This window comes from Corella eumyota, chromosome 5 (assembly GCF_963082875.1).
Source record: "Corella eumyota chromosome 5, kaCorEumy4.1, whole genome shotgun sequence".
NCBI lineage: Eukaryota > Metazoa > Chordata > Ascidiacea > Phlebobranchia > Corellidae > Corella > Corella eumyota.
In genome coordinates, this window is record NC_137494.1 from 7,980,233 (window position 1) to 7,992,838 (window position 12,606).

General features: G+C 33.1%; 3 protein-coding genes across 3 annotated transcripts; 2 read left to right on the forward strand and 1 right to left on the reverse strand.

Annotated features, from left to right (window-relative positions):
• The first annotated feature begins 234 nt into the window (after nt 1–234).
• Nucleotides 235–2,426, forward strand: LOC145751975 (ATP-binding cassette sub-family F member 1-like). Its single transcript, XM_082568152.1, has one exon. It carries the CDS (start codon nt 268–270, stop codon nt 2,422–2,424), a length of 2,157 nt encoding a protein of 718 aa, XP_082424278.1. The 5' UTR covers nt 235–267; the 3' UTR covers nt 2,425–2,426.
• Nucleotides 2,427–2,903: 477 nt separating this feature from the next.
• On the forward strand, nt 2,904–4,499 carry LOC145751976 (tRNA (guanine-N(7)-)-methyltransferase-like). Its single transcript, XM_082568153.1, has 3 exons — nt 2,904–3,110; nt 3,543–3,665; nt 3,734–4,499. The coding sequence occupies exons 1-3, from the start codon at nt 2,904–2,906 to the stop codon at nt 4,196–4,198; spliced, it is 795 nt and encodes a 264-aa protein (XP_082424279.1). The 3' UTR covers nt 4,199–4,499.
• On the reverse strand, nt 4,446–11,914 carry LOC145751977 (sodium/calcium exchanger 3-like). Its single transcript, XM_082568154.1, has 18 exons — nt 11,687–11,914; nt 10,206–10,515; nt 9,863–10,089; nt 9,614–9,711; nt 9,045–9,152; nt 8,195–8,367; nt 8,058–8,078; nt 7,738–7,837; nt 7,471–7,618; nt 6,972–7,134; nt 6,719–6,842; nt 6,207–6,336; nt 5,949–6,048; nt 5,802–5,868; nt 5,472–5,670; nt 5,105–5,268; nt 4,849–5,007; nt 4,446–4,705 (listed from the first exon to the last, which is right to left on the reverse strand). Exons 1-18 carry the CDS (start codon nt 11,912–11,914, stop codon nt 4,579–4,581), a joined length of 2,646 nt encoding a protein of 881 aa, XP_082424280.1. The 3' UTR covers nt 4,446–4,578.
• Between the last annotated feature and the right edge of the window lie 692 nt (nt 11,915–12,606).

Genomic DNA, 12,606 nt, shown 5'->3' on the forward strand with positions numbered 1-12,606 from the left:
AGGCGCTATAAACAATATGAGCTTCTGCTGAGCCAGCACCTTATCAACTTCGTAATAATCGGGCAATTATATTTTATAATATCCTTAACTGCCAACAACTTGAGACTGGGTCAGAGTAACTGATGTTACTTCAGTTTAGATCAGGAAGGCGACCTTTCCACATTAAGGATAAACAAAAAAGGGGTTTTGTTTGTCTGTTTGTTTTTAAATATTATTTGTTGTTTAGAATTTAAAACCAACATTTTAACAAAATTTTATGTAAAAATAATGCCAAAAAAAAGCAAAACAAGTAGTGATGTAGAAAAGAGCAAAACTAAGAAAAAAAGCTCTAAAAAATCATTTTTCGAAGATTTAAAGGATGAAACAGAGGCTAGTAAAGATGAGGTGGTGGAAAATACTAAATTGAAATCTAATAAATCCAAAAATAAATCAAATGCCGAAGCTTTATCAACTCAAGTAATTGAACTGAGCTTAGATTCAGAAAAAAATGTTGTTGAACCAACAGGACGTCGCAAGGAGTCGTCAAAAAATGTTGATGGAGTAGACAGGGGTGCTGTCCAAGATTTTTCACATGAAGATGGTCCTGTTGTTGTTGAAACAGAAATCGATGAGGATGTGTTAAAAGGGATGTCAAGAAAGGAGCGGAAAAAATATGAGAAAGACCAAAAGTTTAAAAAACAGCTTGACGAAATGCAAGCCGAAAGAGGTGAAGATGAACTAGGAAATTTCAGCGTTTCCCAACAATCGAGCGCAAACAAATCGAGCAACCTTGAAAATGCAATGGATATCAAAATTGAAAGTTTTTCCATAGCTGCTAAGGGTAAAGAACTATTAAAAAATGCAAGCCTAACAATAGTGGCCGGTAGAAGATATGGTCTAGTTGGCCCAAATGGTAAGGGGAAAACAACATTATTACGACACGTAGCATCTCGGAAGCTTAAAATACCTCCCCACATTGATGTTTTGTACTGTGAACAGGAGGTCATAGCTAATGAAACCTCTGCCATTGACTCTGTTTTAAATGCTGATAAGGAGCGGCAGCGCTTGCTTAATTTGGAGAAAGAATTAACTTTAAAACAAGAAAAGGGTGATTTATCAGTCCAAGATGATTTAAAGAAATTGTATGAAGATATGTCAGCCATAGGAGTAGACTCGGCAGAATCTAGGGCTCGTCGAATACTAGCTGGTCTCGGTTTTACTATATCTATGCAAGCTCGTGCCACACAAGATTTTTCTGGTGGTTGGAGAATGAGAGTTTCACTAGCGAGAGCTCTGTTTTTGGAGCCAACACTTCTTTTACTGGATGAACCAACTAATCACTTAGATCTTAACGCTGTAATTTGGCTTGATAATTACCTTCAAAATTGGAAAAAAACTTTGTTGATAGTTTCTCACGATCAGTCATTCTTGGACAATATATGCACAGATGTAATTCATTTAGATAATCTCAAATTGTATTCTTATCGAGGTAATTTTGGACAGTTTAAAAAGATGTACGGGCAAAGGTTGAAAGAGCAAATTAAAGAATACGAAAAACAGGAAAAAAGAATTCGCGAAATGAAAGCACATGGTGCATCAAAGAAAGTTGCAGAGAAAAAAACGAAAGAGGCTTTGACGAGAAAACAAGAAAAAGGACAAAGAAGAGGAGCAGCTGTCATGGAGGAAAGTGTGGAAACTACCCAAGAACTTATAATCAAACCTAAGGAATATATTGTTAAATTTTCGTTTCCAGACCCCCCATCTCTTAGTCCTCCAATTTTGGGATTATACAATGTTACATTCGCATATCCCGGACAGCCCCCCCTTTTCAAAAATGTTGAATTTGGTCTGGATCTAGATTCAAGAATCGCAATTGTAGGACCAAATGGAGTTGGAAAGTCTACCCTATTGAAATTGCTGTGTGGTCATCTGGATCCAACTAGTGGTGAAATGAGAAGAAATCATAGATTAAGGATCGCATATTACAGCCAGCATTCGGCTGATCAATTAGATGTCGAAAAATCAGCTACTCAATACCTTCGCGATAAGTTTAACCTTGCTTACCAGGATTCACGAAAACGGTTGGGATCTGTCGGTCTTATCAGTCATGCTCACGAAATTCCTATCCGTGATTTAAGTGGGGGACAAAAAGCAAGAGTAGCACTTGCTGAGCTAGTTGCCACTGCCCCTGATTTATTGATTCTTGATGAACCCACCAACAATTTAGACCTTGAATCGATTGACGCGCTCGCCTTGGCACTGAACAGTTACAACGGCGGTGTTTTAATTGTATCCCACGACGCAAGGCTAATAACTGAAACTAACTGTCAATTGTGGGTTGTTGAAGATCAAACTGTTAATCAAATAGAAGGAGATTTTGATGATTACAAACAGGAGATTTTGACCGAGTTGGGTGAAGAGGTTGTAAAAAAACAATCAACTTAAACAAAGGTTAAAGTCATGCTTTAGGTCAATTTAAATTATTTTTTAGAAGCTCCCATGCTAATGATATTGTATGAGTGTAGTAATATATTTTGTATATACGTTATGCAATACTTGGTTTGGTTAAATAAGGCAATAATATTTAATAAATAATTTCATAGTTTTTTTTCTTATAATGAAACCAATTTTAAACATATTTTAAAAAGCTGAACTAATTAAAGTTAATGTCTAAATGTGAGGTAAAGTTATTATATTGAAACTTATAGTTATTAACAGTTTTTGTCTAAAATTTCTTTCATTTTGTAAATAATAAAAACATATACAAGATAAGGTGATGTTGTTATAATTATTTCAAATTTTTTGCGGAGAATTTAATTTTTGTGGTAAATTTTGTGGTTTGTCTCTCATAGAGGATACGAATCTGTTCATGACAAATGTGTTTGTTGTTAAAAGGGTTTTAGTTTTTAAAAAGATTATTTTAAATGGAAGTGTGTGGCAATACCAGTGATGATGCTGCAAATTTGGCCATGATAGTTGCTGGGTTGCCGAGAAAAAAACATTTTCGACAACGTGCACATTCTAACCCACTAGGAGATCATAGTGTTGAATATCCTATCTCACCTGATACAATGAGTTGGACAAAATATTTTCCAAAATACTTGCCTGCTGAAGACACTGAGAATAATGAAGTAAGGGTGACAATAGTTGTTATAACTTTAAATATTGTTTGTTATTTTTGTACAAATAAATTAAAACTATTTTTATAAATTTGTAACTAACAAAAAATATTTTTGCCCTCATGTTGAAGTGGTTAGAACACTCGGCTGAACAACATTAGGTTTTTGGTTTGATTCCCACTGCTTCTATGCAGTAGTGCCTTTGTATGGCCAAATACAACTGTTTTTACTTTTTGCCGATGCTGATCGAAAGGTTAATTATTTGGCAATGTGTTCTATAATATTTAAAACTTCCAAGTAGTCTTAAGACTGGATTTGGGTAACAAATGTCACCCTGTTTAGGCAAGAAAGTCATCGTTTGTACATCAAGAATTAAGAAATATTTTATTTTTAACTGTAGCCTATTGTTTTAATTCATCGCATATTTATTTTTACATTTTTCAGAATCAAACAGATCCGAAAAAAGTTGAAGTGTTAGATATTGGTTGTGGATATGGTGGCCTTCTTATTACTCTATCTTCAGTTCTACCAAATTCACTTATTTTGGGAATGGAAATTCGGGTTAAGGTATACGATTATATACCTATGTTAAGTTATGAATAAATATTGCCTTTTAAAAACTATGAATTTAACAGGTTTCAGAATATGTACAAGAACGTATCGAAGCTCTGCGCCTTACTCCTACTACCAAAGAAACAGACTACCAAAATATTGCTTGCATTCGAACTAACGCCATGAAATATCTACCTAACTTTTTTCATAAAGGGCAGCTTAAAAAAGCGTTTATACTTTTTCCCGATCCACACTTTAAAAGGCAAAAACACAAATGGCGCATCGTCAGCTCGACTTTATTAGCCGAGTACGCATATGTATTACAAATCGGTGCTCTTATGTATACTATATCTGATGTACTAGAAGTCCATGATTGGATGGTACGCCATTTTAGTGAGCACCCTTTATTTGAACGCATTCCGAATGAGTCGCTTAAAGACGATTTATGTTATCAGGCAATGTTCGTAGCTACCGAAGAAGGCCGAAAGGTCGCGCGGAATAAAGGCGACAAATTTCCCGCCGTTTTTCGAAGAATTTCTGGTACTTAGTAATTAGTCATTTAGTCCCATGTTACTATACCTGACTTCAATTATTAGAATGTTGATAATTTAAATCTATTGTCCAATAACTTTTTTAAATATTAATAAAACAAAATTACTTTTAAATAATTAGTTTATTAAAAAGTTAAAAAATGAACCCGAATTAGTATTATTGCGATAGATACTTGAAATAATTATTTATGTACATGTATTTTTTTTCTAAATTATTAAAAAAAAGGTTTTTAAAATGAGCCCCTTTTAATGTAAATTAAATTAACTTTAGTTTGTGAACTGTCTTAGAATTACACATTTTAATCAGAACCGGTTTTTGTTTTACTGGGTTAGTTTCAGTGGGTAGTTTTTTTTTTTAACTGGGTTTGCACATTTCTTCAGAAATATTCGTACGCTTTAAGTGATGCAACAATAATAAAAGTGAACCAGAGAAAGAAAAGTAAACCACCATAAATCCATTTAGTCAATTTTCCTCCTCCCAATTCACCACCCAGGATAAATCGCCTGATAAAAAATCCAGTAAATTAATCCTCAGAAAAAGGTTTATATATTATGGAACAGCTACTAAAGCTAAATTTTTTTGATTAACCATGTGTTTGTTGATTTGCAACAAAACAATTTATTCTGAAATATTAAATCATCATTACCTTCCTATCAGTATCACTATACATAGTAGCCCAATCGAACCAAACAAAGTAACTGAAAATTCCAGGCTTTGTGTATCAACTTCGTACCGTCCCCCTTTCACCACGAAGTACATCGTTCTGATCACCCAAGGTAGGCCCAAGCCCAAAAACACGTTTACGCTGTACATAGTTAAACATAATTGCTTAAATTTAGTCAGGGTAGTTAAACTTACCAGGCAACTAAACCATTTTACTAGATAACTAATCAGAAATTAACCTGTTACTTCCAGTAATATTTCCTATAGAAGCATCCGCGTAATCTTCTTGCAAAGCAGCTGTCCTCGATGCAATTGTGTCTGGTAAACTAGTACCAAGAGCAATAATCGTCATGCCTGTAACTTGGTTTCGAAGCCCAGCTACACAGCCTAACAAATGGCCCAACTAAAACAAAAATTGTGTTTTATTACAACACACAAAAAACCGGCGCAAATTTATAAGTTTAGTTTTTCTGAATTCTCTAAAATTCTCTTACACATATTTTTAAAATAATTGTTAGTTTTTTATAACAAGTAATTCTATGTAAGTGTTGTAATACATGGAAAAATTAGTTAGCAGGCTATTTATATAAAAAGCAGTAGCGTTACCTGTTCAATAAACGCTGTTATTCCTCCAATAAAAAGAAGTGAGATTAGGAAAGCGGCACCTCCACCCCATATGTTTCTAGTTGGAACCAACGCAAACATTAACTTCCATGGCAAAGAAATAAAATGGAGAAAAAAGTCGAGCGTTCCCGGTGGGGTTTCATTACCAAACTCGTCGATATCTCCACAGATTATCATTGCACTATTGGCAAAAAGATTGTATTTATTTGAAACATAATTGTTTAAATATAAATTAAATTAGCATATATACAGACAACTTTATTTTTTAACTTAATAAATTTAAAACCAGTAATTTTTTCATGACTATCTTACTTTTTGAACTGGCCAGTCCAACTGCTGACATCTTCTTCTACAATAACACGGCTTAGACTGTTAAGTCCTTTAAATAACAAATGTTGAAAATATAAAAAAAAATTAGATGACAAAGTACTTGTACTACAGATTGTAGTAATAACTTACCGCCAGCTTGAAGATTAATGTTGGCTACTGCAGCGCTATGCTCGCCTAAATGCGACCCTTGACTAGGATTTCTTAGTACAATGACAAAGTTTTTCGTTTCCTAAAGTTATCAACAAAAAAAATATTTTTGGTATAACAATATCAATTTGGAGTAAAACAAAATATGCTAAATTTTAAACGAAGTGTTTTGAACCATCGCATACTTTTGTGTAAGTTACCAGTATCGTACAACAAAAAGGTTGAAATTAGTTCACCTACCTTTGTATTTTTGTTTAACTTTACTGTGATCGTTTTTGAAGTTTCGTTGTGTTTAAATTGAAGGACTCCGGTCGAGATGACGTAATCAGCATTTCCATCCCCTTCTTGACCGCCCTTTGCCGTTCCGTCTCTATAGCATATATGATTTTTTTTAGCTTTTGAATTTACACTATAGAAATCCTCGTACTTGATAACACACAGAAATTAAATATGCTGGTAATGTGTAAAAACTTTAAAAACTTAAGACAATATCTCAACATTCGGTCTTTTGTTTGGTTCCCCCTGTTTTCATGTCGTATGGTAACCCTAACCCTAACCCTAACCCTAAACTTCTGCCTAACCAAAATACATTTGGACAGAATGCTTTATAATATCTAAAACTGATGTAACAAACGTGACTCTATTTTTAGACTGTAAAGTCAAACCTACCGAATCGAAAAAAAATACATAAATTTATTCAATATAAAACAATACAATCTTGTGCAACAAAGTACATTTTTAAGAATACTTACATGGTGGCATAATGGACGCTAACGTTACCATCACTCCCCATTTGACGTAAAACTGTTGCGTTTACTTCTCCTTTGTTCATGTCAGCATATAGCTGAGACATTTCCAATACAAAATCACCAGGCTCTAAGAACGATTGTTAAAATGTATTATTCTACAATTCTTACCTGAATTAATCATAGAAAATGTACACTAATTTAAAAGGAGTTCTTATTGTTAAATAGGCTTTTGTTATAACATTCTTTTAAAACTTACTGTCGTCATCAATGATTGTAACCCTGGTAACGGAGGGATCTCCTAAGGTAGCGTCACCGCCTGGATTTTTTAAAATAATGTAAAAATCAGTGTCGGGAAAATATTGATCGTCGTTTATGATCGGAATGGAAATTGATTTAACATAATCGTTTTCAGTGAAGATCTAAACAATAAAACATAAATATAGGATTGCATTTGTAACCTCGAACCAGCCTCCGACGCAATGACCGGTTCACCACACTACCGAACCCTATGATCTAACCTTGAGAGCCAAATGTATTAACAAATACACCATGCTACCGCCAAATTACGTATTTACTAATGAACTTTACCAATGGGTTCAATGCAACTCTGTTAAGGATTATCTGAACCTCTATTAATTACAACCTAGAGAAAATATTCTTAAGTAGACAATTAAGAAGTAGAATTAACTATCGAGGCTACAACTATTAAAGCCTTGGACTTTATTATTAAGTTTATAAGAGAATAAATGTTTTACCAGTGTTCCACTCGTGTATTTGAAATCGGTGTTGATTTTGGCCGTGCCCTCCCGAGTTTCGTAATCCACAGACACAGCTCCTTGGACTATTTCAGTATCAAACTTACCATCCTTGTTAGTTGTCGGTATGACGGTTTGTCCTTTTGGCCTAGAAAAAATATTCAAATAACGATTTACTTTTAGGGGTAAATAATAATTTGATTTAATCACAAAATCTTTATTTCGACTTTTTATTAACCAACCCTTTTTAAACAAAAAAATACTTACAATTTTCTTCTATGGAACAAAACGTCTATCGAAAGAGTGCCAGCGCTTTCCAAAACTGAATAAGTGGATGATGCAAAGGAGATATTTCCACTCGACTCATCTGGCAACAATTAACATTAATTTGGTATTAGCATACAACCTGAGTTAGGTGATAAAATATATACAAAGTTTTAGTGCCATTCGCATTTTATAGCATCGTGATACCACAACTTATGGGTGCGCAAAATATAACTTAATTTTAGTAAAAATGTATACAAATAAATTAACGTGCAAGAACAATTTATTCTGACAAGACGACATTTAACGCATTAAAAACTTACCAAGCATATCCAAGGGGTAGGCTTAAACAAATGTAAAAGTTATTTTTGCAATTAATTGTTAAAACAAATGACTATTTTTCTATTAATAAATTAGATTGTTTTGACATAACAAAAAAGTACTAAATATGTAGAATTACCTCGTATTGCATTGGAATTCGAATACAATCTTCTGATTGCAGCAATCTTGCCGACTATGGCCAATAATTTAGGCTCCGTTGGTGTGGCTGGCCTTGTAACATCTTGTTGAGTGTGATTTATTGGAACTGTGCGTCTGGTGCCTCCTAAAGCTCTTATTGCAGCATGACGAAATCTAAACATAGTACTTTATTTTTTTTGTATACATTTTTAACCTCTTTTGTATACATTTTTAACCTGTGGGAAGGTCGAATCACGACCTAAACATAGATGAACATCAGTTACTGCCATCAATTCTCGAGTTGCCTGTGGCAGTTTGGAATATTATAGAGACTATAATTTTTTTTTATTTATTTATTTTGATTTTTCGCACATTAAATAATAAATACGATATACAATTTATATTATAACAACGCGACGGGAAAAAATGACAAAATCAATTTAATGATTTAAAACATGCCAAAAGTATTAATGTTTACATAAAGATTTTAAGTATGTTATGACATGGTCACCAAACCCATTTTTTTTCGTACGTTTTTTTATAATTGCCCATTAGCTATGCTGCTGATTAAGTGCTGGCTCAGCAGGAATTTATACTTTTTATATCGCCTTACTTAAGGGCGCTACAGCATGCTACCGGTTAAATTTAATTGTTTTATCACAAGAAAGGTTAAGTAAGTTATAAAAAAAGATTTTTGAAGAATTGGTTTATTGTGGTGTCATTTTAACTGTCTTTTTTAACATAATAGCATATTCTCGGTTCAGTACAATATTACAAAATAATTGCAATAATTTTTAATTTTAGCTGAAATATTATAAAATGGATACAACTTCCCTACAGGTAATATTTACCTAGCTCTTGCAAAAGGTCGGTAGTAGGGTTCTTCATGTTGAGAAGGGGGTATACTGGCAACATCGTAAATCGGTTCTATTCGTTTTGTTGACATCATTTCAATTGCCCTGCTCGAAAAAATACAAATGAAATTGTTTAAAAAAGCTTTAAAATCAAGTTAAAATTTGTTAGTTTTTTTTAATTTAAATTCAAATGAATCAAGCCAAAATAAAAACAAACAAAAATTTAAAGTGTTAAAATGAAAGTAAGTTAACTTTAACTTGTTTCTTTTAGCCGTTTCAACTTACCCAGCATCTTTTATTGTAACCGCTTTATTTCTTGACTTCGGTGAATGCCCAATGTTAGTCGGATGTAAAACAAGGCCGTTTGTTTGAACTACATCACCACTATGTTATGGTTAACAAAAAACACACAGAATTATTAAATTCAAACAAAACAAAGGCATTTTATTCAGGTTAGCAGAATAAATCTAAACTGATTTTTAGCAAAGTATTTCGTGGGTTCCATTTTTACAACATAGATACTATTGTGATTTTTTTTAAATTAAAACTACTATAAACAAGATTACTTTTTCCAAGAGTTCACTTCTTTCTTTTCGGGTGATTGGGGTGACAAAGTAACAGCAAAATTAATAGAGCCTCTTCTAGATCCAAATCCGTTAATTACCTACATTATTATTCAATATTTAAAAATAAATTTACCAGTTAAAACAAATACAACAACTCTTTTTATTGTTTATTATTTTTAAAAAGACAATTTGCCATTAAATTATAATTTTCTTAGGCTTCAAACTCAACAATAAAAATTAACAAAATACCGGAGGTTCAGCGGGTGGTTCCACATCAACTTGGTGGTTATTAGATCTGCAACTTGATATCCACCATCTATTATCCTGTGCATAAGCACTTAGCACCAAGACAGGGAAAAATAGAAGTGTCAGCCATGCTTCCCAAGGTTCAACTACCTGTGGGCTGATCCATAAAAGGACAACGAGAAGCCAAACGTAGGCTAGAAGCGACCAGATAGATGTTAAAAGAAAGACACCTAAACAATAAAGAAGTTAAACAGTAAAAACTTTTATTGAAACAATGGTAAAAATGCAGTAAAATATAACGATAAATGTTTGGTAGACACTAGTTAGCAGCCGTAAAAGTACTTACCAAAATCCCGAATTCTTTTGTAATCAGGCGAGGGTACAGATACAATGCATATCGCTGTAATGACTAGTAGGTTAAATGCAGCACTGCCTATAATCGTATAAAAACCCAATCCGCCGCCGCCGTTACTTGGACCTGAAGCTAGCTCATTAAAAGCTTCGACAGTTGATATTAGGATTTCTGGAGCACTGCTACCCAGTGCTAAAAGGGTGAGATTTGCAACCGTTTCATTCCAAATCAGGACTTCTTTTTTGGTGCTCTCCCCTCGCTCCTCGTCCCAAACAACGAAAGTTCTTTTTTTGCTTGTAATTGTCTGAAAATCATTACAACAAAATGTATAAAAATGGTTATAATACCAAAAAATGCTACAGCAAAAATGTTTGCTATAAAATGTTTTATTTAGGAACTACTTTTACCAATCAAAAAGACTTTAAACACTATTCCACTCGGCATTTTAAAGTAGGTTAACTATGCTTTTGTGTACTTATATATATAGGTTACTACGTTGCAGAATGTAGAATATCAATATCATGTTTAAGGGGAGATTCACGTACAACAATGCCATATCAAATTTCATGTTGGGTAATTTTTTGTATTTCTTAATTAAGAAGGCAGCTCATCCAGGATTGTATTTCGTGTTAATGGTTTTTTTCATACGTTGTGAAAACAAATTTAATGAACAATATTTAAGATATCAGAATCTTTATTAATATCGAGTCAGTCATAACCAATAAATAAAAGCATAAATTATTAATTAACCTTGTAGATAATAACGTTAGTAGATTAAAAAATTAAAAGAAACGACATCGGTCCTTCTATAGAATATCATGACGTCTGCATTTCTATTTTGGGTATCACTATAGGTTTAACTAGGGCATTGTATGAAAGATACATCGGTAACATTATACTTTGTGGCTAGCGCTAATATACACTCAACATAGCCGATAAGCCGATCCCAATTGTTAAAAATCGTTGCGACTGTCATTCGCGAAATTTGACTCCTCTGTCCCCCGTTCATCTTGTCATTTAAGTACGATATATGGTTCAACTAGTTTATTATACGGACATGTGTACTATATCAACATAGCCTGGGTTTAATTTTAAATTCCACGATTTATGCACAAAGGTGTTTTTACGTATAGTCCCTTTTGTAAATAAATACAATTTCGGGAAAACCGTGTTTAGTTTAAAATGGGGTCAGGGCAAATGCTACTGTCAAAAATAAACATTCTTATACGCGGAAGTTAAGTGCAAAAATTAAACGTTTACAATTAATTTAAAACAAGTATTTAAAATTAATTGCTTTTTGGCATTTGTTTTAATTCAAATTTGCATTTTTAATAAAAGTGCTTTCTATACCTACATGCATTTTATTGGCAGTAAAATTTTAATTATGTACTTCTATTTAAAAAGACCATGTATTAAAGTTTTTTTACATTTATTTAATGTTGGCAGAACTTGACTAAAAAATACTATTATATTACCTCTATGCTTGTCATAAAAACGTCGCTTCCAATTGCTACTCCAATAAAGAGGTAAAATATTGCGACAACGTAGAGTAAGCCTCGTAACCATGCAGGCCAAAGATTTTCGGCAGGCAGAAGCAGCCAACTAACGCAGTAAGCGCTTGTGAAGTTTCCATTGCTGTCCACTGGTGCACGCTCAACAATATATCCGTTTGCATAATAACTTATAACATCAACAGTTGCCATTTTGAGACCTTATTTTTTTTTAAATTTACAGCCGAAATTTAAAGACATTCATAAATTTTTTTCTAATAAAAAGCAGATCACGATATTGAAAATGTTTAAATAAATAATCCTATACTGAGATTTTACAATGGACGATCAATAAAAATCTGCCCCTTTTAAATCCATTGCCTTTGCTTAGCCGTCTGTAAGCGACGTTTTAATAAAATGACAATACATTGCTTCTGTCTTTGACAATACAAGCGCCCGTATTCAATTGGTAAAACGTACGGCATTTCCATGTCGGACATAAGGATATCACGTTTAACTTTACGTTGTAGATACGTATATGCTTTCATTTAAAGTGTTATTTTTAGCTCTAGGTGCGACCCATCTTTAACAAAATTACGTTCCGGGAAATCTTACGGTTTTTCCAGTGAGGTTTATATTAGACTTGCTGAATTGATAGCCTGTTTACTCTTTTGTGGGATTTTTTATTCTTACATTTAAATGCCGTAGCTTATTCTGTAAATCATTTCATTTCACCAATTAGCTTGCCTATTTCGTATTTTTTTGTTCATAACACATTTTAAGTGGTCTTAAGTTTTATTGTGATTTATAAACATTACTTTTATTTATCTACTTTCCCTTATATATGCTAAGTTAACGCCGTATGTCGATGCCAAGTCTAACAACTTTCAAGTCTTAATTCTCAT